The sequence below is a fragment of the Polistes fuscatus genome, unplaced genomic scaffold, assembly GCF_010416935.1.
Source record: "Polistes fuscatus isolate 324 unplaced genomic scaffold, CU_Pfus_HIC Scaffold7, whole genome shotgun sequence".
Taxonomy (NCBI): domain Eukaryota; kingdom Metazoa; phylum Arthropoda; class Insecta; order Hymenoptera; family Vespidae; genus Polistes; species Polistes fuscatus.
Genome location: NW_025113151.1, coordinates 4,579,569 through 4,603,104, shown reverse-complemented (window position 1 = coordinate 4,603,104; position 23,536 = coordinate 4,579,569). Strand labels below are relative to the sequence as shown.

The 23,536-nt window shown below is 32.3% G+C and overlaps 2 protein-coding genes across 2 annotated transcripts; both read left to right on the top strand.

Annotated features, from left to right (window-relative positions):
* Positions 1-18,287: 18,287 nt before the first annotated feature.
* LOC122524252 lies at positions 18,288-20,762 on the top strand. The gene has a single exon (XM_043646399.1). It carries the CDS (start codon positions 18,288-18,290, stop codon positions 20,760-20,762), a length of 2,475 nt encoding a protein of 824 aa, XP_043502334.1.
* Positions 20,763-20,932: 170 nt separating this feature from the next.
* Positions 20,933-22,138, top strand: LOC122524250. Its single transcript, XM_043646398.1, has 2 exons — positions 20,933-21,141; positions 21,361-22,138. Exons 1-2 carry the CDS (start codon positions 20,933-20,935, stop codon positions 22,136-22,138), a joined length of 987 nt encoding a protein of 328 aa, XP_043502333.1.
* Positions 22,139-23,536: the final 1,398 nt, after the last annotated feature.

Sequence of the window (23,536 nt, the reverse complement as noted above, 5' to 3'; positions counted from 1 at the left end):
CAATAAAATCGTAAAATTACCGAACGTCCATAAAACTTAGAGGATCTTAAACTTGACCTTAAGTCTTAACTCGAAACTGAACGTGAATCTTATCCCACTTTTCATAACACACGCGTGAATCGCGAATTTCTAATTTAGCGAGTTTGAATCCCACTTCTGAAATTTGTAAACATCCCACTTCTGAAATTTGTAAACATCCCACTTCTGAAATTTGTAAACTCCTCAACACATAAGAACATAAGACTAACTAACTAACTGTTACTAACTGACTACTCAGTACATAAGAACATAAGATTAACTAACTACTACTTCCTACTTCCACCCGTATTGTCCGACTGCCCTTTTTACTTTTCCATCGAACAACGGAACATCGGCCCCCCTCCATGGGTGACGCATACAGCCTTGGTTCCCTACACTTAATCTTAAGAACGCCGATATCCTAAATAAACATCCGCACGCACACCGGTGCAGGCGCCAAAGTGCACGAACCTGCATGAGACGTTTACATGTATAAACTCTTTCTTTTTTTTGGTAAATTTTAAGTTTTAAATACTTAAGTATAGCATAAGATTGTAGAGCATTTTAAGCGCTTTAAAATGACAATATTAACACATTTAAAAATTTCGTGTTTTTTCTTGTAATTGAAGTTTTTGTGTACAGGTTCCTTCTTTATTTTAAAACCCTATATATTTTAAATACTTAAGTTTTAAATCAGGTTGTAGAGCATTGAAGAAGCTTTAAAATGACCATGGTGTCTGATTTTAGAAATTGTTAGTATTCGAGTAATGAAAGTTTTGTTTACAAGTTCTTCTCCTTTTTTAGACACCCTATGTATTTTAAATACTTTTGCTTAACATCGTGTTTTAGGCATTAAAAGAGCTATAAATGGATATTTTAAAATATTTTAAAATAAGTAAGTCTTTGAGAAATTTAGTTTATATGTCTAGCTTCTTTCTTTTTTTAAAAATACCTATAAGTTTTAAATATTTTAGTCTTAAATCAGGTTGTAGAGCATTGAAAAAGCTTTAAAATGACCATGGTGTATAATTTTAGAAATTGTTAGTTTTCGAGTAATTAAAGTTTTATTTACAAAGTTCTTCTTCTTTTTAGACACCCTATGTATTTTAAATACTTTTGCTTAACATCATGTTTTTGGTCATTAGAAAACCTTAAAAACTGCTATTTTAAAACATTCTGAAAAAGGTTAGTCTTTGAGAAATTAAAGTGTAAGCGTACAGCTTTTTCTTTTTTTTTTTTAAAACCTATGTATACTAAATACATATGTATAGCATAGGATTTTAGAGCATTATAAGAGCTTAAAAATGACAATATTAAAACATTTTAAAATTTTCGTGTTTTCAAACAATTAAAGTTTTGGTGTACAGATTCCTTCTTTATTTCAAAACCCTATATTTTAAATACTAAGTTTTAAATCAGGTTGTAGAGCATGAAGAAGCTTTAAAATGACCATGGTGTATGATTTTAGAAATTGTTAGTATTTCGAGTAATGAAAGTTTTGTTTACAAAGTTCTTCTCCTTTTTAGACACCCTATGTATTTTAAATACTTTTGCTTAACATCATGTTTTTAGGCATTAAAAGAGCTATAAATGGATATTTTAAATATTTTAAAATAAGTAAGTCTTTGAGAAATTTTAGTTTATATGTTTAGCTCTTTCTTTTTTTAAAAAAACCTATAAGTTTTAAATATTTTAGTCTTAAATCAGGTTGTAGCGCATTGAAAAAGCTTTAACTGACCATGGTGTATGATTTTAGAAATTGTTAGTTTGCGAGTAATTAAAGTTTGTTTACAAGTTCTTCTTCTTTTTTAGACACCCTATGTATTTTAAATACTTTTGCTTAACATCATGTTTTGGTCATTAGAAAACCTTAAAAACTGCTATTTTAAAACATTCTGAAAAAGGTTAGTCTTTGAGAAATTAAAGTGTAAGCGTACAGCTTTTTCTTTTTTTTTTTTTTTTTTAAAACCTATGTCTATACTAAATACATATGTATTAGCATAGGATTTTTAGCAGCATTATAAGAGCTTAAACAATGACAATATTAAAACATTTTAAAATTTTTCGTGTTTCGAGCATTAAAGTTTTGGTGTACAGATTCCTTCTTTATTTCAAAACCCCTATATATTTTAATACTTAAGTTTTACATCAGGTTTTTGAGCATTAAAAAGCTTTAAAATGACAGAGTTATAACATTTTTAGAATTTGTTTAGTTTTCGAGTTATTAACGTTTTGGTACAAAGTACTTCTTTTTTATTAGACACCCTATGTATTTTAATACTTTTAACTTACCAGCATATTGTTTGGCCATTAAGAGCGCTTAAAAAATTGCTATTATAAAAACATTCTGAAAAAGGTTAGTCTGTGCAGAAATTAAAGTGTATGCGTACAGCATTTCTTTTTTTTTTTTAAAACCTATTGTATACTAAATACATATGTATTAAATAGGATTTAGAGCATTCTAAGAGCTTAAAATGACAATATTAAAAGCTTTTCAAATTTTCGTGTTTTCGAGCAATTAAAGTTTTTGTGTACAGGTTCATTCTTTATTTCAACCCCCTATATTTTAAATACTTAAGTTTTAAATCAGGTTGTAGAGCATTGAAGAAGCTTTAAAATGACCATGGTGTATGATTTTAGAAATTTGTTATGTATTCGAGTAATGAAGTTTTGTTTACAAAGTTCTCCTCTTTTTTAGACACCCTATGTATTTAAATACTTTTGCTTAACATCGTGTTTTTAGGCATTAAAAGAGCTATAAAATGGATATTTTAAAATATTTTAAATAAGTAGTCTTTGAGAAATTTTAGTTTATTGTCTAGCTTCTTTCTTTTTTTATAAAATACCTATAGTTTTAACATATTTTAGTCTTAAATCAGGTTGTAGAGCCTGAAAAGCTTTAAAATGACCATGGTGTATAATTTTAGAATTGTTAGTTTTCGAGTAATTAAAGTTATTTACAAAGTTCTTTTTTTTTTAGACACCCCTATGTATTTTAAATACTTTTGCTTAACATCATGTTTTTGGTCATAGAAAACCTTAAAAAACTGCTATTTTAAAACCCATTCTGAAAAAGGTAGTCTTTGAGAAATTAAAGTGTAAGCGTACAGCTTTTCTTTTTTTTTTTTTAAAACCTATGTATACTAAAACATATGTATAGCAGTTTTACATCAGGTTTTTGAGCATTAAAAAAGCTTTAAAATGACAGAGTTTTATAACATTTTAGAATTTGTTAGTTTTTGAGTTATTAACGTTTTGTGTACAAAGTACTTCTTTTTTATTAGACACCCTAGTATTTTAAATACTTTTAATTACCAGCATATTGTTTGGCATTAAGAGAGCTTAAAAATTGCTATTATAAAACATTCTGAAAAAGGTTAGTCTGTGAGAAATTAAAGTGTATGCGTACAGCTATTTCTTTTTTTTTTTTTTAAAACCTATGTATACTAAATATGTATAAAATAGGATTTTAGAGCATTATAAGAGCTTAAAAATGACAATATTAAAAGCTTTTAAAATTTCCGTGTTTTCGAGCATTAAGTTTTTGTGTACAGGTTCATTCTTTATTTCAAAACCTATATATTTAAATACTTAAGTTTTAAATCAGGTTGTAGAGCATTGAAGAAGCTTTAAAATGACCATGGTGTATGATTTTAGAAATTGTAGTATTTCGAGTAATGAAAGTTTGTTTACCAAGTTCTTCTCCTTTTTTAGACACCCTAGGATTTTAAATACTTTTGCTCAACATCGTGTTTTTAGGCATAAAAGAGCTATAGACACCCTATGTATTTTAAATACTTTTGCTCCACATCGTGTTTTTAGGCATAAAAGAGCTATAAATGGATATTTTAAAATATTTTACAATAAGTAAGTCTTTGAGAAATTTTAGTTTATCTGTCTAGCTTCTTTCTTTTTTTTAAAATACCTATAGTTTTAAATTTTAGTCTTAAATCAGGTTGTAGAGCATTGAAAAGCTTTAAAATGACCATGGTGTATATTTTAGAAAGTGTTAGTTTTCGAGTAATTAAAGTTTTATTTACAAAGTTCTTCTTCTTTTTTAGACACCCTATGTATTTTAAATACTTTTGCTTAACATCAGTTTTTGGTCATTAGAAAAACCTTAAAAACTGCTATTTTAAAACATTCTGAAAAAGGTTAGTCTTTGAGAAATTAAAGTGTAAGCGTACGCTTTTTCTTTTTTTTTTTTTAAAACCTATGTATACTAAATACCTATGTATAGCATAGGATTTTAGAGCGCTTATACGAGCTTAAAAATGACAATATTAAAACATTTTAAATTTTCGTGTTTTCGAGCAATTAAAGTTTTGGTGTACAGATTCCTTCTTTATTTCAAACCCTATATATTTTAAACTTAAAGTTTTAAATCAGGTTGTAGAGCATTGAAGAAGCTTAAAATGACCATGGTGTATGATTTTAGAAATTGTTAGTATTCGAGTAATGAAAGTTTTGTTACAAAGTTCTTCTCCTTTTTTAGACACCCTATGTATTTTAAATACTTTTGCTTAACATCATGTTTTTAGGCATTAAAAGAGCTATAAAATGGATATTTTAAAATATTTTAAAATAAGTAAGTCTTTGAGAAATTTTAGTTTATATGTTTAGCTTCTTTCTTTTTTTAAAAAAACCTATAAGTTTTAAAATATTTTAGTCTAAATCAGGTTGTAGAGCATTGAAAAAGCTTTAAAATGACCATGGTGTATGATTTTAGAAATTGTTAGTTTTCGAGTATTAAAGTTTTGTTTACAAAGTTCTTCTTCTTTTTTAGACACCCTATGTATTTTAAATACTTTTTGCTTAAATCATGTTTTTGGTCATTAGAAAACCTTAAAAACTGCTATTTTAAAACATTCTGAAAAAGGTTCGTCTGTGAGAAATTAAAGTGTATGCGTACAGCTTTTTCTTTTTTTTTTTTTAAAACCTATGCATACGAAATACATATGTATAGCTAGGATTTTAGAGCATTATAAGAGCTTAAAAATGACAATATTAAAACATTTTAAAATTTTCGTGTTTTCGAGCAATTAAAGTTTTGTGTACAGGTTCCTTCTTTATTTCAGAACCCTATATATTTTAAATACTTAAGTTTTAAATCAGGTTGTAGAGCATTGAAGAAGCTTTAAAATGACCATGGTGTATGATTTTAGAAATTGTTAGTATTCGAGTAATGAAAGTTTTGTTTACAAAGTTCTTCTCCTTTTTTAGACACCCTATGTATTTTAAATACTTTTGCTTAACATCATCGTTTTAGGCATTAAAAGAGCTATAAAATGGATATTTTAAATATTTTAAAATAAGTAAGTCTTTGAGAAATTTACTTTATATGTTTAGCTTCTTTCTTTTTTTTAAAAAAACCTATAAGTTTTAAATATTTTAGTCTTAAATCAGGTTGTAGAGCATTGAAAAAGCGTTAAAATGACCATGGTGTATGATTTTAGAAATTGTTAGTTTTCGAGTAATTAAAGTTTTGTTTACAAAGTTCTTCTTCTTTTTTAGACACCCTATGTATTTTAAATACTTTTGCTTAACATCATGTTGTTGGGCATTAAAAGAGCTATAAAATGGATTTTTTAAAATATTCTGAAAAAGGTTAGTCTTTGAGAAATTATAGTTTATGTGTACAGATCCCTTCTAAGTTTTAGAAAACTTATAAGTTTTAAATATTTAGGTTTTAAATCAAGTTGTAGAGCTTTTCAAGAGCTTTAAAATGACAATATTAACACAATTTAAAATTTTCGTTTTTTCGAGTAATTGATGATTTTGTTTACAGATTCCTTCTTTTTTAAAAAACCCTATATTTTAAATACATAAGTTTTAATTAGATCGTAGACCATTAAAAGAGCTTTAGAATGATCATAGTGTAACATTTTAGAATTTGTAAGCTTTCGAGTAATTAAAGTTTTGTGTACAAAGTACTTCTTCTTTTTTAGACACTCTGTATTTTAAATACTTTTTCTTAACATTATTTTATTGGGCATTAAAAAAGCTTAAAAATAGCTATTCAAAAACATTTTGAAAATGTTAGTCTTTGAGAATATAAAGTTTATGTGTACAGCTTTTCTTTGGTTTTTCAAAACCTATGTATATTAAATACTTATGTTAGCATAAGATTTCAGAGCATTATAATAGCTTTAAAATGAACATGTTATAACATTTTAAAGTTTGTTGATTTTTGAGTATTAATGCTTTTGTTAAAAAGTTCTTCTTCTTTTTTTGACACCCTATGTATTTTAATACTTTTGCTTAACATATGTTGTTAGGCCTTAAAAGAGCATTAACATCGCTATTTTAAATCATTTTAAAATTATTTACTGTTTGAGAAATAAAGTTTATGTGTACACATTCTTTTTTTTTTTTAGTAATCTTTTAAGTTTTAAGAACTTAAGTTTAGCATAAGATTGTAGAGAATTTCAAGAGCTTTAATATGACAATAATAACGCATTTTAATATTTTGTTTTTACGAGTAATTGAAGTTTTTGTGTAGAGATTCCTTCTTTTTTTAAAAAACCCTTAATATTTTTAATACTTAGGTTTTAAAGCAGGTTTTAGAGCATTAAAAAAGCTTTAAAATTACCAAGTTATTCATTTTATTTTAGACATTTGTTAGTTTTCGAAATATTAACATTTTTTTGTACAAAGTACTTCATTTTTATTAGACACCCTATGTATTTTAAATACTTTTTGCTTAACAGCATATTGTTGGGCATTAAGAGAGCTTAAAAATGGCTATTTTAAACATTCTTAAAAATGTTAGTCTGTGAAATTAAAGTTATGCGTTACAGCTATTTCTTTTTTTTTTTTAAACCTATGTATAATAAATACTTATGTTTAGCATAAGATTTTAGAGCATTATAAGAGCTTTAAAATGACAATATTATAACATTTAAAATTTGCTATTTTTCGAGTAATTAAAGATTTTGTGTACAGGTTCCTTCTTATTTTTTTAACCCTATATATTTTAAATACTTAAGTTTTAAATCAGGTTTTAGAGCATTGAAAGAGCTTTAAGATGACCATGTTATACTATTTTAAAATTTGTTGGTTTCGAGTAATTAAAGTTTTCGTGTACAAAGTTCTTTTTTTTTTTAGACACCTTATGTATTTTAAATACTTTGCTTATCATCATGTTGTTAGGCATTAAAAGAGCTTTAAAATTGCTATTTTAAATCATTTTAAATTAAGTGACTATTTGGGAAATTAAAGTTTATGTATGTAAACTCCCAAACACATAAGAACATAAGATTAACTAACTCATAAGAACATAAGAACATAAGATTAACTAACTGCTACCTCCTACCACTCAGCACATAAGAACATAAGATTAACTAACTACTACTTCCTACTTCCACCCGTATTGTCCGACTGCCCCTTTTTACTTTTCCATCGAACAACGGAACATCGGCCCCCCTCCATGGGTGACGCATACAGCCTCGGTTCCCTACACTTAATCTTAAGAACGCCGATATCCTAAATAAACATCCGCACGCACACCTGTGCAGGCGCCAAAGTGCACGAACCTGCATGAGACGTTAACAATCGGCCAGTCCGTACGGTGACCGCCCTCGGTCACTAGACCATCACACATACATAAAGGCGCAACGTAAAATGAACATGAACATAAGGTTAATACATACATAAAAAGTACATGAATACAAACATAAGAATACAATCAAAAATTAACACATAAATAAAAGTAATAATCTGAAAGAATAAAAATATAAGATGATCCATACATAAGAAATACAATTACAAAATAACCACAAACGCAAGGCTAGTATAAATGGTCTAAAAATGCTGATATAAAAGGGTCTAAAGATTAAATAAGCGCATACATAAGAAATAAAATCACTCGGATACAATATTTTTCTCTCCCTTTTCTTTTTTTTTTTTTTTTTTTCTTCCGATCTAATCAATAACTAAAATAATATTCATTCTTACAAACATGAAGCGAGATGCGATTTCGGTGATAATCTTAAAAAGGAAATGAAATGAAACATAATACAATTGGATTTTAATCGTAAGGATAAAATACACTAAATATAAACTTTTAACTGTCGGTACACTATCTTTAAAGGAATAAAATGAAATGAAACATAATTGAGTTTAATCATAAGGATAAAGTATACTAAATATAAACTCGAGATTGTTCTCTTTTCTCTCTATTCTTTGGCCTGTTCTGTTCCTCGCCAGGGACGCATGTTACAATATTCCCATGTTCCCTGATACGGTCTTTGAGATATTTGGAAGCCTCTTATATCGGCAACTACATATCTATCGTTTCGTAATTTCTTTATAACTTCGTACGGACCCCTAAATTTTGGTATCAGTTTTTTTCCAATCCCTACAGTGCTATCAAAATTCCTTACCACCACATAATCACCGACATTAAATTCTGACCGTATCTTATGATGGCGTTTATCATAATACCTCTTGTTATAATTTTGCTTCTCAGCCATTCTATCTTCGGCCTTATTCCTAATTGCTTTTAAATCGCGTTCGCTTATTGTGACTTTATTTAACGCGCGGTAATCGACGCACATCCTATTCTTACCGTTTTTCTTTTTGACTAACACAATAGGGGACGCGTAATCCGATTCGCTCGGTCGAATTATCCCCTTTCTAGTAAATCTCCTATTATTTCTCGAACTTGGTTTTTCTCGACAAACGATAAGCGACGGAGAGATAAATGAAATGGCTTATGCTCTTGTAATGTTAATTTCGGCTCCATGCTTATTCTAGGTTTTTCCGGACGAGGTGCATCTAAGTAATTTACCTTTAAGATTTCCTTTAATTCATTTTGTTTTTCCACCGCGATTTTGGGATTAATGTCTAATTCGGTAATTTGATTATCGGTGGAATCATCTATTTCTATATTCATAATCTGATCTATCACTACCTCTTCTTCGGAGCGCTTATCTTTTCTGCTAAAAACTAATCCACATCTTTTTAATGCGTCGCGACCTAAAATAACGGAGTTCATCATTGTAGTATCCGGTACTACCAACAGACGAGTGTCAACCCTTTCGCCGTCATCTAATTTTAAACTAACTTGTATCGAGCCGTGTACTTGCAGACGACTATGATTAATACCATAATATTCACTTCCGAGTTCCGGCGCAGGGTCGATCGGTCCCATCACTAACCCTTTCTTTATGAAACTCACGGGACTGCCGGAATCCAATAAGGTGTCTAAAACTAAGATGTAGTGTGTATTGCCTGAATCGACATCATAAGTTATCTTCCTGATGTAGTCGTCATCGGTGGTCACGTTCCTGGTGACGCTGTGGACCTCGCGACCCTTCTCCGGGCATTCCGGTCTAAGATGTCCATGTTTACCGCACTTGTAGCAGCTGCCTCTTTCCCTCTTCGGACGGGGGCAGTTCCTCGCAAAATGTCCTGTCTCTCCACAGTTGAAGCATCTGGCATAATTTTCCTCCGACGGCCTTTTATGGTCGATCGGTTTTCTTTTTCCTTCTCCCGTCGGCCGCCGATGAAGCGTCTCCCTCGGTGCCGACACACTTGCGAATGCTGTTATCATAGATTCCAACGATGCATAACATTGCACCTTGGCCTGAGTGCGTAACTCCTGGCTTGGGATACCGTCGATCACATAGCTAATTATTTCTTTTTCATCAATCGGGATGCGATTAGCTAATGTCACCTTGTCATGCACATAATCCGTAAAACTCTCGGTAGGCTTCCACACTCTCGCCTCGAGTTTGCGCCGTAAAATTAGGGGATCAACTTGCTGCCCAAACATCTTCCTAAGCTCGCGCAAAAGGTCGTTGCTACTCAAATCAACGCAATCCACTCGCGAGTGATACCATTTTAAGGCCCTTCCTCTTAGTCGGCTACAAACTAGGGCCTTAGAACTAGGTGCATCCAGATCGTAACTGGCAAGCAGTCCTTTGACCTGCTTCTCCCATCGATCGAATTCGATATCACTGCCGTCGAATTCACCGATTAACTCCTTAATATCTTGCCACTTCTTCACCCTGGATCTTTCCGTTTCACTTATCACTGACTGAGGCGTCCTTCTTAAAAATTCCAACTCCCTACGTAAGAGATCAGCTTCTCGCTCAGCTAAATCCCGTGCCCGCCGTAACAATTCCATTTCCGTAGATGCGGGGTTAGGGGGTGGTACATAATTCAAACCTTGTACCGACATGACTTCGGTCTGCTCGTCCGATTCTTCACAAGTGCCTCCCGACGTTAAACATAAATCTGCAGCAGGCGTTCCTGCCTCTAATACCGCTTAACCAACTCGGTCTTATTTCCGGTCGTACTTAAATTCTTTGCACTGAGCATGTCCTTAAGCTGGTTCACTAACTGTTACTAACTGACTACTCAGTACATAAGAACATAAGATTAACTAACTACTACTTCCTACTTCCACCCGTATTGTCCGACTGCCCCTTTTTACTTTTCCATCGAACAACGGAACTCGGCCCCCTCCATGGGTGACGCATACAGCCTCGGTTCCCTACACTTAATCTTAAGAACGCCGATATCCTAAATAAACATCCGCACGCACACCGGTGCAGGCGCCAAAGTGCACGAACCTGCATGAGACGTTTACATGTATATAACTTCTTTCTTTTTTTGGTAAAATTTTAAGTTTTAAATACTTAAGTATAGCATAAGATTGTAGAGCATTTTAAGCGCTTTAAAATGACAATATTAACACATTTAAAAAATTTCGTGTTTTCTTGTAATTGAAGTTTTTGTGTACAGGTTCATTCTTTATTTCAAAACCCTATATATTTTAAATACTTAAGTTTTAAATCAGGTTGTAGAGCATTGAAGAAGCTTTAAAATGACCATGGTGTATGATTTTAGAAATTGTTAGTATTCGAGTAATGAAAGTTTTGTTTACAAAGTTCTTCTCCTTTTTAGACACCCTATGTATTTTAAATACTTTTGCTTAACATCGTGTTTTTAGGCATTAAAAGAGCTATAAAATGGATATTTTAAAATATTTAAAATAGTAAGTCTTTGAGAAATTTTAGTTTATATGTCTAGCTTCTTTCTTTTTTTTAAAAATACCTATAAGTTTTAAATATTTAGTCTTAAATCAGGTTGTAGAGCATTGAAAAAGCTTTAAAATGACCATGGTGTATAATTTTAGAAATTGTTAGTTTTCGAGTAATTAAAGTTTTATTTACAAAGTTCTTCTTCTTTTTAGACACCCTATGTATTTTAAATACTTTTGCTTAACATCATGTTTTTGGTCATTAGAAAACCTTAAAAACTGCTATTTTAAAACATTCTGAAAAAGGTTAGTCTTTGAGAAATTAAAGTGTAAGCGTACAGCTTTTTCTTTTTTTTTTTTAAAACCTATGTATACTAAATACATATGTATAGCATAGGATTTTAGAGCATTATAAGAGCTTAAAAATGACAATATTAAACATTTTAAATTTTCGTGTTTTCGAGCAATTAAAGTTTTGGTGTACAGATTCCTTCTTTATTTCAAAACCCTATATATTTTTAATACTTAAGTTTACATCAGGTTTTTGAGCATTAAAAAAGCTTTAAAATGACAGAGTTATAACATTTTAGAATTTGTTAGTTTTTGAGTTATTAACGTTTTTGTGTACAAAGTACTTCTTTTTTATTAGACACCCTATGTATTTTAAATACTTTTAATTACCAGCATATTGTTTGGCATTAAGAGAGCTTAAAAATTGCTATTATAAAACATTCTGAAAAAGGTTAGTCTGTGAGAAATTAAAGTGTATGCGTACAGCTATTTCTTTTTTTTTTTTTAAAACCTATGTATACTAAATACATATGTATAAAATAGGATTTTAGAGCATTATAAGAGCTTAAAAATGACAATATTAAAAGCTTTTAAAATTTCCGTGTTTTCGAGCATTTAAAGTTTTTGTGTACAGGTTCATTCTTTATTTCAAAACCCTATATATTTTAAATACTTAAGTTTTAAATCAGGTTGTAGAGCATTGAAGAAGCTTTAAAATGACCATGGTGTATGATTTTAGAAATTGTTAGTATTCGAGTAATGAAAGTTTTGTTTACAAAGTTCTTCTCCTTTTTTAGACACCCTATGTATTTTAAATACTTTTGCTTAACATCGTGTTTTTAGGCATTAAAAGAGCTATAAAATGGATATTTTAAAATATTTTAAAATAAGTAAGTCTTTGAGAAATTTTAGTTTATATGTCTAGCTTCTTTTTTTTTTTTAAAAATACCTATAAGTTTTAAATATTTTAGTCTTAAATCAGGTTGTAGAGCATTGAAAAAGCTTTAAAATGACCATGGTGTATAATTTTAGAAATTGTTAGTTTTCGAGTAATTAAAGTTTTATTTACAAGTTCTTCTTCTTTTTTAGACACCCTATGTATTTTAAATACTTTTGCTTAACATCATGTTTTTGGTCATTAGAAAACCTTAAAAACTGCTATTTTAAAACATTCTGAAAAGGTTAGTCTTTGAGAAATTAAAGTGTAAGCGTACAGCTTTTTCTTTTTTTTTTTTAAAACCTATGTATACTAAATACATATGTATAGCATAGGATTTTAGAGCATTATAAGAGCTTAAAAATGACAATATAAAACATTTTAAAATTTTCGTGTTTTCGAGCAATTAAAGTTTTGGTGTACAGATTCCTTCTTTATTTCAAAACCCTATATTTTTAAATACTTAAGTTTTAAATCAGGTTGTAGAGCATTGAAGAAGCTTTAAAATGACCATGTGTATGATTTTAGAAATTGTTAGTATTCGAGTAATGAAAGTTTTGTTTACAAAGTTCTTCTCCTTTTTTAGACACCCTATGTATTATAAATACTTTTGCTTAACATCATGTTTTTAGGCATTAAAAGAGCTATAAAATGGATATTTAAAATATTTTAAAATAAGTAAGTCTTTGAGAAATTTTAGTTTATATGTTTAGCTTCTTTCTTTTTTTTAAAAAAAACCTATAAGTTTTAAATATTTTAGTCTTAAATCAGGTTGTAGAGCATTGAAAAAGCTTTAAAATGACCATGGTGTATGATTTTAGAAATTGTTAGTTTTCGAGTAATTAAAGTTTTGTTTACAAAGTTCTTCTTCTTTTTTAGACACCCTATGTATTTTAAATACTTTTGCTTAACATCATGTTTTTGGTCATTAGAAAACCTTAAAAACTGCTATTTTAAAACATTCTGAAAAAGGTTAGTCTGTGAGAAATTAAAGTGTATGCGTACAGCTTTTTCTTTTTTTTTTTTTAAAACCTATGCATACTAAATACATATGTATAGCATAGGATTTTAGAGCATTATAAGAGCTTAAAAATGACAATATTAAAACATTTTAAAATTTTCGTGTTTTCGAGCAATTAAAGTTTTTGTGTACAGGTTCCTTCTTTATTTCAGAACCCTATATATTTTAAATACTTAAGTTTTAAATCAGGTTGTAGAGCATTGAAGAAGCTTTAAAATGACCATGGTGTATGATTTTAGAAATTGTTAGTATTCGAGTAATGAAAGTTTTGTTTACAAAGTTCTTCTCCTTTTTTAGACACCCTATGTATTTTAAATACTTTTGCTTAACATCATGTTTTTAGGCATTAAAAGAGCTATAAAATGGATATTTTAAAATATTTTAAAATAAGTAAGTCTTTGAGAAATTTTACTTTATATTTTTAGCTTCTTTCTTTTTTTTAAAAAAACCTATAAGTTTTAAATATTTTAGTCTTAAATCAGGTTGTAGAGCATTGAAAAAGCTTTAAAATGACCATGGTGTATGATTTTAGAAATTGTTAGTTTTCGAGTAATTAAAGTTTTGTTTACAAAGTTCTTCTTCTTTTTTAGACACCCTATGTATTTTAAATACTTTTGCTTAACATCATGTTGTTGGGCATTAAAAGAGCTATAAAATGGATTTTTTAAAATATTCTGAAAAAGGTTAGTCTTTGAGAAATTATAGTTTATGTGTACAGATCCTTTCTATGTTTTTAGAAAACTTATAAGTTTTAAATATTTAGGTTTTAAATCAAGTTGTAGAGCTTTTCAAGAGCTTTAAAATGACAATATTAACACAATTTAAAATTTTCGTTTTTTCGAGTAATTGATGATTTTGTTTACAGATTCCTTCTTATTTTTAAAAAACCCTATATATTTTAAATACATAAGTTTTAAATTAGATCGTAGACCATTAAAAGAGCTTTAGAATGATCATGGTGTAACATTTTAGAATTTGTAAGCTTTCGAGTAATTAAAGTTTTGTGTACAAAGTTCTTCTTCTTTTTTAGACACTCTATGTATTTTAAATACTTTTTCTTAACATTATTTTATTGGGCATTAATAAAGCTTAAAAATAGCTATTCAAAAACATTTTGAAAAATGTTAGTCTTTGAGAAAATAAAGTTTATGTGTACAGCTTTTTCTTTGGTTTTCCAAAACCTATGTATATTAAATACTTATGTTTAGCATAAGATTTCAGAGCATTATAATAGCTTTAAATTGAACATGTTATAACATTTTAAAGTTTGTTGATTTTTGAGTAATTAATGCTTTTGTTTAAAAAGTTCTTCTTCTTTTTTTGACACCCTATGTATTTTAAATACTTTTGCTTAATATAATGTTGTTAGGCCTTAAAAGAGCTTTAACATCGCTATTTTAAATCATTTTAAAATTATTTACTGTTTGAGAAATAAAGTTTATGTGTACACATTCTTTTTTTTTTTAGTAATCTTTTAAGTTTTAAGAACTTAAGTTTAGCATAAGATTGTAGAGCATTTCAAGAGCTTTAATATGACAATAATAACGAATTTTAATATTTTGTGTTTACGAGTAATTGAAGTTTTTGTGTAGAGATTCCTTCTTTTTTTTAAAAAACCCTAAATATTTTTAATACTTAGGTTTTAAATCAGGTTTTAGAGCATTAAAAAAGCTTTAAAATTACCAAGTTATATCATTTTAGACATTTGTTAGTTTTCGAAATATTAACATTTTTTTGTACAAAGTACTTCATTTTTATTAGACACCCTATGTATTTTAAATACTTTTGCTTAACAGCATATTGTTGGGCATTAAGAGAGCTTAAAAATTGCTATTTAAAAACATTCTGAAAAAGGTTAGTCTGTGAGAAATTATAGTTTATGCGTACAGCTATTTCTTTTCTTTTTAAAACCTATGTATACTAAATACAAATGTTTAGCATAGGATTTTAGAGCATTATAAGAGCTTTAAAATGACAATATTAAAACATGTTAAAATTTCCTTTTTTTTGAATAATTGATGTTTTTGTTTACTGGTTCCTTCTTTATTTTTTAAAACCCTATATATTTTAAATACCTAAGTTTTAAATCAAGTTTTAGAGCGTTTCAAGAGCTTTAAAATGACAATATTAACACATTTTAAAATTTTCGTTTTTTCGAGTAATTGATGATTTTGTTTACAGATTCCTTCTTATTTTTAAAAAACCCTATATATTTTAAATACATAAGTTTTTAATTAGATCGTAAAGCATTAAAAGAGCTGTAGAATGATCATAATGTAACATTTTAGAATTTGTAAGTTTTCGACTAATTAAAGTTTTGTGTACAAAGTCCTTCTTCTTTTTTAGACACTCTATGTATTTTAAATACTTTTTCTTAACATTATTATATTGGGCATTAAAAAAGCTTAAAAATACCTATTCTAAAACATTTTGAAAAATGTTAGTCTTTGAGAATATAAAGTTTATGTGTACAGCTTTTTCTTTTTTTTTTTAAAACCTATGTATATTAAATACTTATGTTTAGCATAAGATTTTAGAGCATTATAATAGCTTTAAAATGAACATGTTATAACATTTTAAAGTTTGTTGATTTTTGAGTAATTAATGTTTTTGTGTACAAAGTTCTTCTTCTTTTTTAGACACCCTATGTATTTTAAATACTTTTGCTTAACATAATGTTGTTAGGCCTTAAAAGAGCTTTAAAATTGCTATTTAAAATAATTTTAAAATTAGTGACTCTTTGGGAAATTAAAGTTTATGTGTACAGAATCTTTTTTTTTTGAAAAACTTTTAAGTTTTAAAAACTTAAGTTTTGCATAAAATATTAGAGCATTTTAAGAGCTTTAAACGACAATATTAACACATTTTAAAATTTTTGTGTTTTCGAGTAATTTAAGTTTTTGTGTACAGATTCCATCTTTATTTTAAAACCCTATATATTTTAAATACTTAAGTTTTAAATCAGATTTTAGAGCATTAAAAAAGCTTTAAAATGACCACGGTGTATGATTTTAGAAATTGTTAGTTTTCGAGTAATTAAAGTTTTGTTTACAAAGTTCTTCTTCTTTTTTAGACACCCTATGTATTTTAAATACTTTTGCTTAACAGCATATTGTTGGGCATTAAGAGAGCTTAAAAATAGCTATTTTAAAACTTTCTGAAAAAGGTTAGTCTGTGAGAAATTAAAGCTTATGCGTACATCTATGTCTTTTTTTTTTTAAATCTATGTATACTAAAAACAAATGTTTAGCATAGGATTTTTGAGCATTATAAGAGCTTAAAAATGACAGTATTAAAACATGTTAAAATTTCCTTTTTTTTGAATAATTAATGTTTTTGTGTACTGGTTCCTTCTTTATTTTTTAAAACCCTATATATTTTAAATACCTAAGTTTTAAATCAGGTTGTAGAGCATTGAAAGAGCTTTAAAATGATCATGTTATAACATTTTAAAATTTTTTAGTTTTTTAGTAATTAAAGTTTTTGTGTTCAGATTACTTCTTTTTTTTTTTTAAAAACCTTAAGTATTTTAAATACTTCTGCTTACCACATAATGTTTTTAGGCATTAAAAGTGCTTTAAAATTACTATTTTAAATCATTTTAAAATTAGTTACTGTTTGAGAAATTAAAGTTTATGTGTACACGTTCTTTATTTTTTTTGTTAATTTTTTAAGTTTTAAAAACTTAAGATGAGCATAAGATTTTAGAGCATTTTAAGAGCTTTAAAATGACAATATTAAAACATTTTAAATATTTCTTTTTTTCGAGTAATTGTAGTTTTGTGTACAAAGTTCTTCTTCTTTTTTAGACACTCTATGTATTTTAAATACTTTTTCTTAACATTATTATATTGGGCATTAAGAGAGCTCAAAAATGGCTATTCTAAAACATTTTGAAAAATGTTAGTCTTTGAGAATGTTGCGTATCCCACGCAACGAGTGAGTAGGGCGAAGCACCTAGGCGCGTACGGCCCTGCCAAAGCGTTAGACGCGTGCGACAAAGCAATATCGTTGTTTTTAGTGGTAACCACGGTAGCGCTAAGATGCCTGCAAGGGCTCTTTCTTTATTCTAGCTCGCGTTCTCCCACTACATTTATCACGCCAATCATATGTATCGACAGCCGCGTTATGCTCGGACTTTTCGGTGATTGGTGCAGCATTGCATCGCCTTTTGGTATAAAAGCCAGCGCGTTTTTGCGCCGGTTGTCACTCTGGATTCATCGCTCGAGATTCATCTAGCTGAGACTTGCGAGAACTACTTCAAGGAGAATTCTTTGTATTGCGTAATACCATATCATCTAAGTTCGGCCAACGACAAGGGACAAAGGCGTCCTGCACTTGGCCAGAATTATCCGGATTTGTGGATTCTTCTTCATCGTTTTCAACCAGGGTTTTTATGCCGAAAGGCTTTTCCCTGACGAGCCAAATAAAGCGTACTTTTTAGTACTGATTGGGCTCAAATAAAGTTGTTATTGTGTTCTTTATTTTCCTATCCTCCTTCCCATTAATAAGGAATCTCGATATCACTCGTAAGGGCATTTTTCGATTCACTACTATCCACTGGAGTACCGATTAAGGCATCGGTCGCATCAACATTTTGGTCCTTCGAGCCGGATCGAGGGAGCTTCCTCCCCACTCTTCGTCCGGCGTCTATTGTGCATACAGTCTTCTTCAACGGAGGAGAAAGAGGCAACGGAAGACTTCCGATCGAGCAACAAAGGAGGTATTGCATCATCGCTACAAGCCGAGAAGCTTCTATTGTTCCGGTGCGTGAGTACGCTGCACGGGACGCCTTATTCAGAGGATTCACGTGAGTTTTGTAATTTCTGTTGCTTGATCATTCTTCGAAGTTGTATTTTTCCCCCTCTTTTCTCTTCTTAATTTTGCCTTTTGTCGTGAAAATGCCTCGTTCGAGTAGTGCACGTGGTGATGTTGAGCGCGTTATACGTAGATTCGAGTATGTAAAGAAAGAATTCGCGCAATTTCAAAAGGCGGTGAGCGAGATAGATCATACCAACCCGCGCGATATAATGAAATTAAAGCTTAGAATTTCCAAAGTTGATAAGAATGTGGCAATATTAGAGGAGTTGATAGAAAAGACTTCCGGTGAAACGATGGGAACGCTGGTTGACGAAATTCACAATCATGTCGAGTCAGTCATCGACGCCAGGGCGGAGGCGGAATTGATCATTAATAGAGCTGAATCGGTAGCCACTTTAGACACAAATGCGCCTACTACGAATCTATTGTCTCCAGTTAGCACTACGGTTAGCAATCCGTCCGTAGATAGCATTTACAGAGTACCGGCGGTACAATTACCTCGTTTTGACGGGAAGCATGAGGAATGGCCTAGTTTCGCGGACTCGTTTCAATCGGTGATAGGAGATAATCCCGCGATTCGCGATATACAAAAATTTGCATATTTGAAATCATGTTTATCGGGACCGGCCGCGGAGAAAATAAGAGTTTTGGAAATTACCGCGGATAATTATCCGATTGCGTGGAAGACCTTAGTCGAGTGCTATGACAATCCGTTAATATTAATAAATAAGCACGTACGAGCTATTTTAGAGGGTCCCCCTATTGACAGTGAATTTCCCTCGTCTTTAATTGCCGCGTCCGATGCGCTAAGCGCAAATTATAGGGCTTTAGTAGCGACTAAAAAAGTGTTTGTCGATCAATTTGCTATTGCCGCACATCTTTCGCGAGTGGATCCAGCAACACGGCTTCAATGGGAACAACGGTATTCCCGAGATGCTTTACCGACGGTAGACGAATTTGTGATATTTTTGCGCGATCGGGGAAATGCGCTAGTAAACTCCCAGCCGGCAGAACATTCTAAAAGAATTAACAATAGCAGAAGGAACGCACCGTTAGGACCCGAGAGAAATTTTCGCTCAAGGAATTTGATGCGTAACGAGCCGCGGTTTAATTCTCCGCGAAATTGGCCGCGAATTTCCGACCGAGGACAAGTTCAAGCGTATTCCACAAGCGCGACTGTCTCGTGTGGCATATGTCGCGAGAGGCATAACACATCGGAGTGTGAGCAGCTACTGAGAGCCGAGCCCGAGGAGCGCAGAAGAATCGTGGTTAACGCCAATTTGTGTTGTAATTGTTTACAAGCTGGTCACCGCGTAGACACATGTATTAAGAATGACTGCTGCAGTAAGTGCAACGGCAGGCATCATGAGTTGTTACATGTGAGAGAGGCCGTTGCAGAAGGTGCAGCGGCGGGCATCACGAATTGTTGCGTTCGAACGGCGTCGGCGGTGCAGAATGCACATGTAGAGCTCCATCACTCGCAGGCACCCGCGCTGTTACTAACTGCAGTGGTGCATTTGCTGGATCGCGACGGCAGGCCGCACGAGTGTCGTGTGCTCCTGGATTCGGGTTCCGAAGCACATTTCTTAACGATCCGGTTCGCGAATCTTCTGCGAATAGCCAAACGGGACGTGAATGTACCCATTTCTGGCGTAAACCAAACGGAAACTAGAGTCAAACAGGCAATATTAGCAACGTTGAAATCGCGAACAGAAAATTACGCGTTAGAATTACAATTCTTATTATTACCCACTGTAACGAATAGGTTGCCTTCGCAACGAATTCCGCAAGAAGAATTGACTATACCGGCAGGGATCCAATTGGCAGATCCCAAGTTTTATGAGCCCGCGAATATCGACGCGATTCTCGGTGTCGAGATTTTTGCTTCACTATGGCGCGCAGGTCAGAGCATTAGGTTGAATGAAAATTTAATGGCACAAGGAACTGTACTAGGATGGTTCGTTATGAGCACAGGAAATACGCGCACTCCGCAGAGCGTTAATTGCCACACGGCCACGGTAGATTTGAACTCACAATTGGAAAAATTCTGGAAAATTGAGGAAGTAGCTGAGAGTAGTATTAGGTCGCACGAGGAAAATTTGTGCGAAGCACATTACAGAAGCAACACGCGACGGGATGATACTGGCAGATATATAGTGAGATTGCCCTTTAAGGAAGAAAATCAGTTAGGAGATTCGTATACGAGCGCGTTACGAAGATTTCACGCATTAGAGCGATCATTATCGCGCAAACCGAAAATTAGAGATGAATATATTAAATTCTTATCCGAATATGAAGAACTAGGGCATATGACAAGGATAGAAGGGGGACCCCACGAAGATAGATTCTATTTACCGCATCATGCTGTATTAAAGCATACTAGTATTACGACCAAATTGCGAGTAGTGTTCGACGCGTCGGCAAAAACCAGCAACGGGAAATCTTTGAATAACGTATTAATGGTTGGCCCAACCATACAGGAGGATCTATTTGCACTTTTAGTAAGATTTAGATCACATGCTATTGCTAGTACCGCGGACATCGCGAAGATGTATCGGCAGATAATAATTGATCCGCGCGATCGCAAATATCAAACTATACTGTGGCGTCGACAGGAAAGTGATCCCGTGAAAACATATAGATTAAATACAGTAACCTATGGAACTGCCTCCGCGTCGTTTTAGCAACTCGTACGTTACATCAACTCGCGAGCGACGAATTTAACAGATTCCCGAGAGCTGCCATCGCGCTTAAAGAAGATTTCTATGTAGACGACTTGTTAACCGGAGCACGTACGGTTAGGGAAGCGAAGCAAGTCCGCGACGAGTTAATAAGTATAACCGCAGGGGCAGGCATGCATTTCAATTTAGGAATATTAAGAGTTGGAGGTAGATTGGCAAGGAGCAACTTGCCATACGAGCAAAGGCATCCCGCATTATTGCCGAAAGACCATACAATTACAAACGCGATAATACGCGAAAAGCACCATCAAATAGGGCACGGTGGTACGCAAGCCACTTTGAAACGCACTTCGCGAATCGTTTTGGCCAATAAATGGGCGAAGTAGCGTTAAGCGCGTAATATATAAATGCATTACTTGTCGACGTTTAAAACCCGCTACGCCGCAATATCCTATGAGTGATCTACTGCCAGTCGTCTTCTACCGAATCGTCCGTTTATCCACACCGGCGTAGATTTCTGCGGTCCGTTATTCATCAAGGAAAGGCAACACCGGAACCGTGGTCGCGCGAAAATATATGTGGCGGTATTCGTCTGTTTTAGCACCAAGGCCGTTCATTTAGAACTCGTGAAAGATCTAACGACTGAAGCATTTTTAGCAGCTTTGCGTAGATTTATGGCACGCCGTGGAAAATGTTCGGACATATATTCCGACAACGCGACTAATTTCGTAGGTGCGGCGAACGAACTAGAAGCGCGCGTCTCGCGAAGTTTGGTAAATGAAGGAATCAAGTGGCATTTCATCCCACCCCGTTCCCCCCATTTTGGAGGTCTATGGGAGGCGGCCGTAAAATCATTTAAATATCATCTAGTTCGAATTATAGGCGAGACATTGCTATCTTACGAGGCATTATTAACATACGTCCTCGAGATAGAGGCGATTCTTAACTCGCGTCCTATCACGCCTCTGTCTAATGACCCGAATGATTTGCGCGCTCTTACACCTGGGCATTTTCTAATTGGAAATTCGTTTACGAGTTTGCCAGAGGACGAATACAGGGATATACCATCCGGGCGCCTGTCCCAATGGCAGCACGTACAGCAGATGAGACAGCATTTTTGGAACCGATGGAATAAGGAATATTTGAACGAGCAGACGGTCCGTAAAAAATGGCACAGAGGCACAGCAGACAAAATAAGTCCGGGTACACTAGTCATCTTGCGAGAAGATAATTCCCCTCCACTCAAATGGTCATTAGGACGTATCGCGGAAGTACATAAAGGAGCCGACGGTATAGCACGCGTGGCGAGCGTAAAAACTGCCAACGGTCTTGTAAAGCGCGGTATTAAACGTCTTTCTCCTTTACCAAGCGATTTATAAAAAAAAAAAAAAAAATTTTTTTTTTTTTCAGTCGCGTTAATTACTGAATATGTATTGTAATATGCGGTTAACAGTATGTATATATAGTTTATAATTTGTATTTAAGTGTGCGCATTTTGGTTTTTAAATTTTGAACGGTGCCCGTTCAAGGGGGGGAGTATGTTGCGTATCCCACGCAACGAGTGAGTAGGGCGAAGCACCTAGGCGCGTACGGCCCTGCCAAAGCGTTAGACGCGTGCGACAAAGCAATATCGTTGTTTTAGTGGTAACCACGGCAGCGCTAAGATGCCTGCAAGGGCTCTTTCTTTATTCTAGCTCGCGTTCTCCCACTACATTTATCACGCCAATCATATGTATCGACAGCCGCGTTATGCTCGGACTTTTCGGTGATTGGTGCAGCATTGCATCGCCTTTTGGTATAAAAGCCAGCGCGTTTTTGCGCCGGTTGTCACTCTGGATTCATCGCTCGAGATTCATCTAGCTGAGACTTGCGAGAACTACTTCAAGGAGAATTCTTTGTATTGCGTAATACCATATCATCTAAGTTCGGCCAACGACAAGGGACAAAGGCGTCCTGCACTTGGCCAGAATTATCCGGATTTGTGGATTCTTCTTCATCGTTTTCAACCAGGGTTTTTATGCCGAAAGGCTTTTCCCTGACGAGCCAAATAAAGCGTACTTTTTAGTACTGATTGGGCTCAAATAAAGTTGTTATTGTGTTCTTTATTTTCCTATCCTCCTTCCCATTAATAAGGAATCTCGATATCACTCGTAAGGGCATTTTTCGATTCACTACTATCCACTGGAGTACCGATTAAGGCATCGGTCGCATCAACAGAGAATATAAAGTTTATGTGTACAGCTTTTTCTTTTTTTTTTAAAACCTATGTATATTAAATACTTATGTTTAGCATAAGATTTTAGAGCATTATTATAGCTTTAAAATGAACATGGTATAACATTTTAAAGTTTGTTAATTTTTGAGTAATTAATGTTTTTGTGTACAAAGTTCTTCTTCTTTTTTAGACACACTATGTATTTTAAATACTTTTGCTTAACATAATGTTGTTAGGCCTTAAAAGAGCTTTAAAATTGCTATTTTAAATCATTTTAAAATTAGTGACTCTTTGGGAAATTAAAGTTTATGTGTACAGATTCTTTTTTTTTTTTGAAAAACTTTTAAGTTTAAAATACTTAAGCTTAACATAAGATTGTAGAGCATTTTAAGAGCTTTAAAATGACAATAATAACACTTTATAAAATTTTTGTGTTTTCGAGTAATTGAAGTTTTTGTGTACAGAATCTTTTTCTTTTTTGAAAAACTTTTAAGTTTTAAAAACTTAAGTTTTGCATAAGATATTAGAGCACTTTAAGAGCTTTAAACGACAATATTAACAC

Bases quoted from the DNA above. Each gene is read 5' to 3' on its own strand.
- LOC122524252 (XM_043646399.1), top strand. From the start codon at position 18,288: ATGAAATTAAAGCTTAGAATTTCCAAAGTTGATAAGAATGTGGCAATA.
- LOC122524250 (XM_043646398.1), top strand. From the start codon at position 20,933: ATGCATTTCAATTTAGGAATATTAAGAGTTGGAGGTAGATTGGCAAGG. The intron at 21,142-21,360 runs GTAGCGTTAAGC...CGTCTGTTTTAG, and splicing joins TTGGCCAATAAATGGGCGAA to CACCAAGGCCGTTCATTTAG.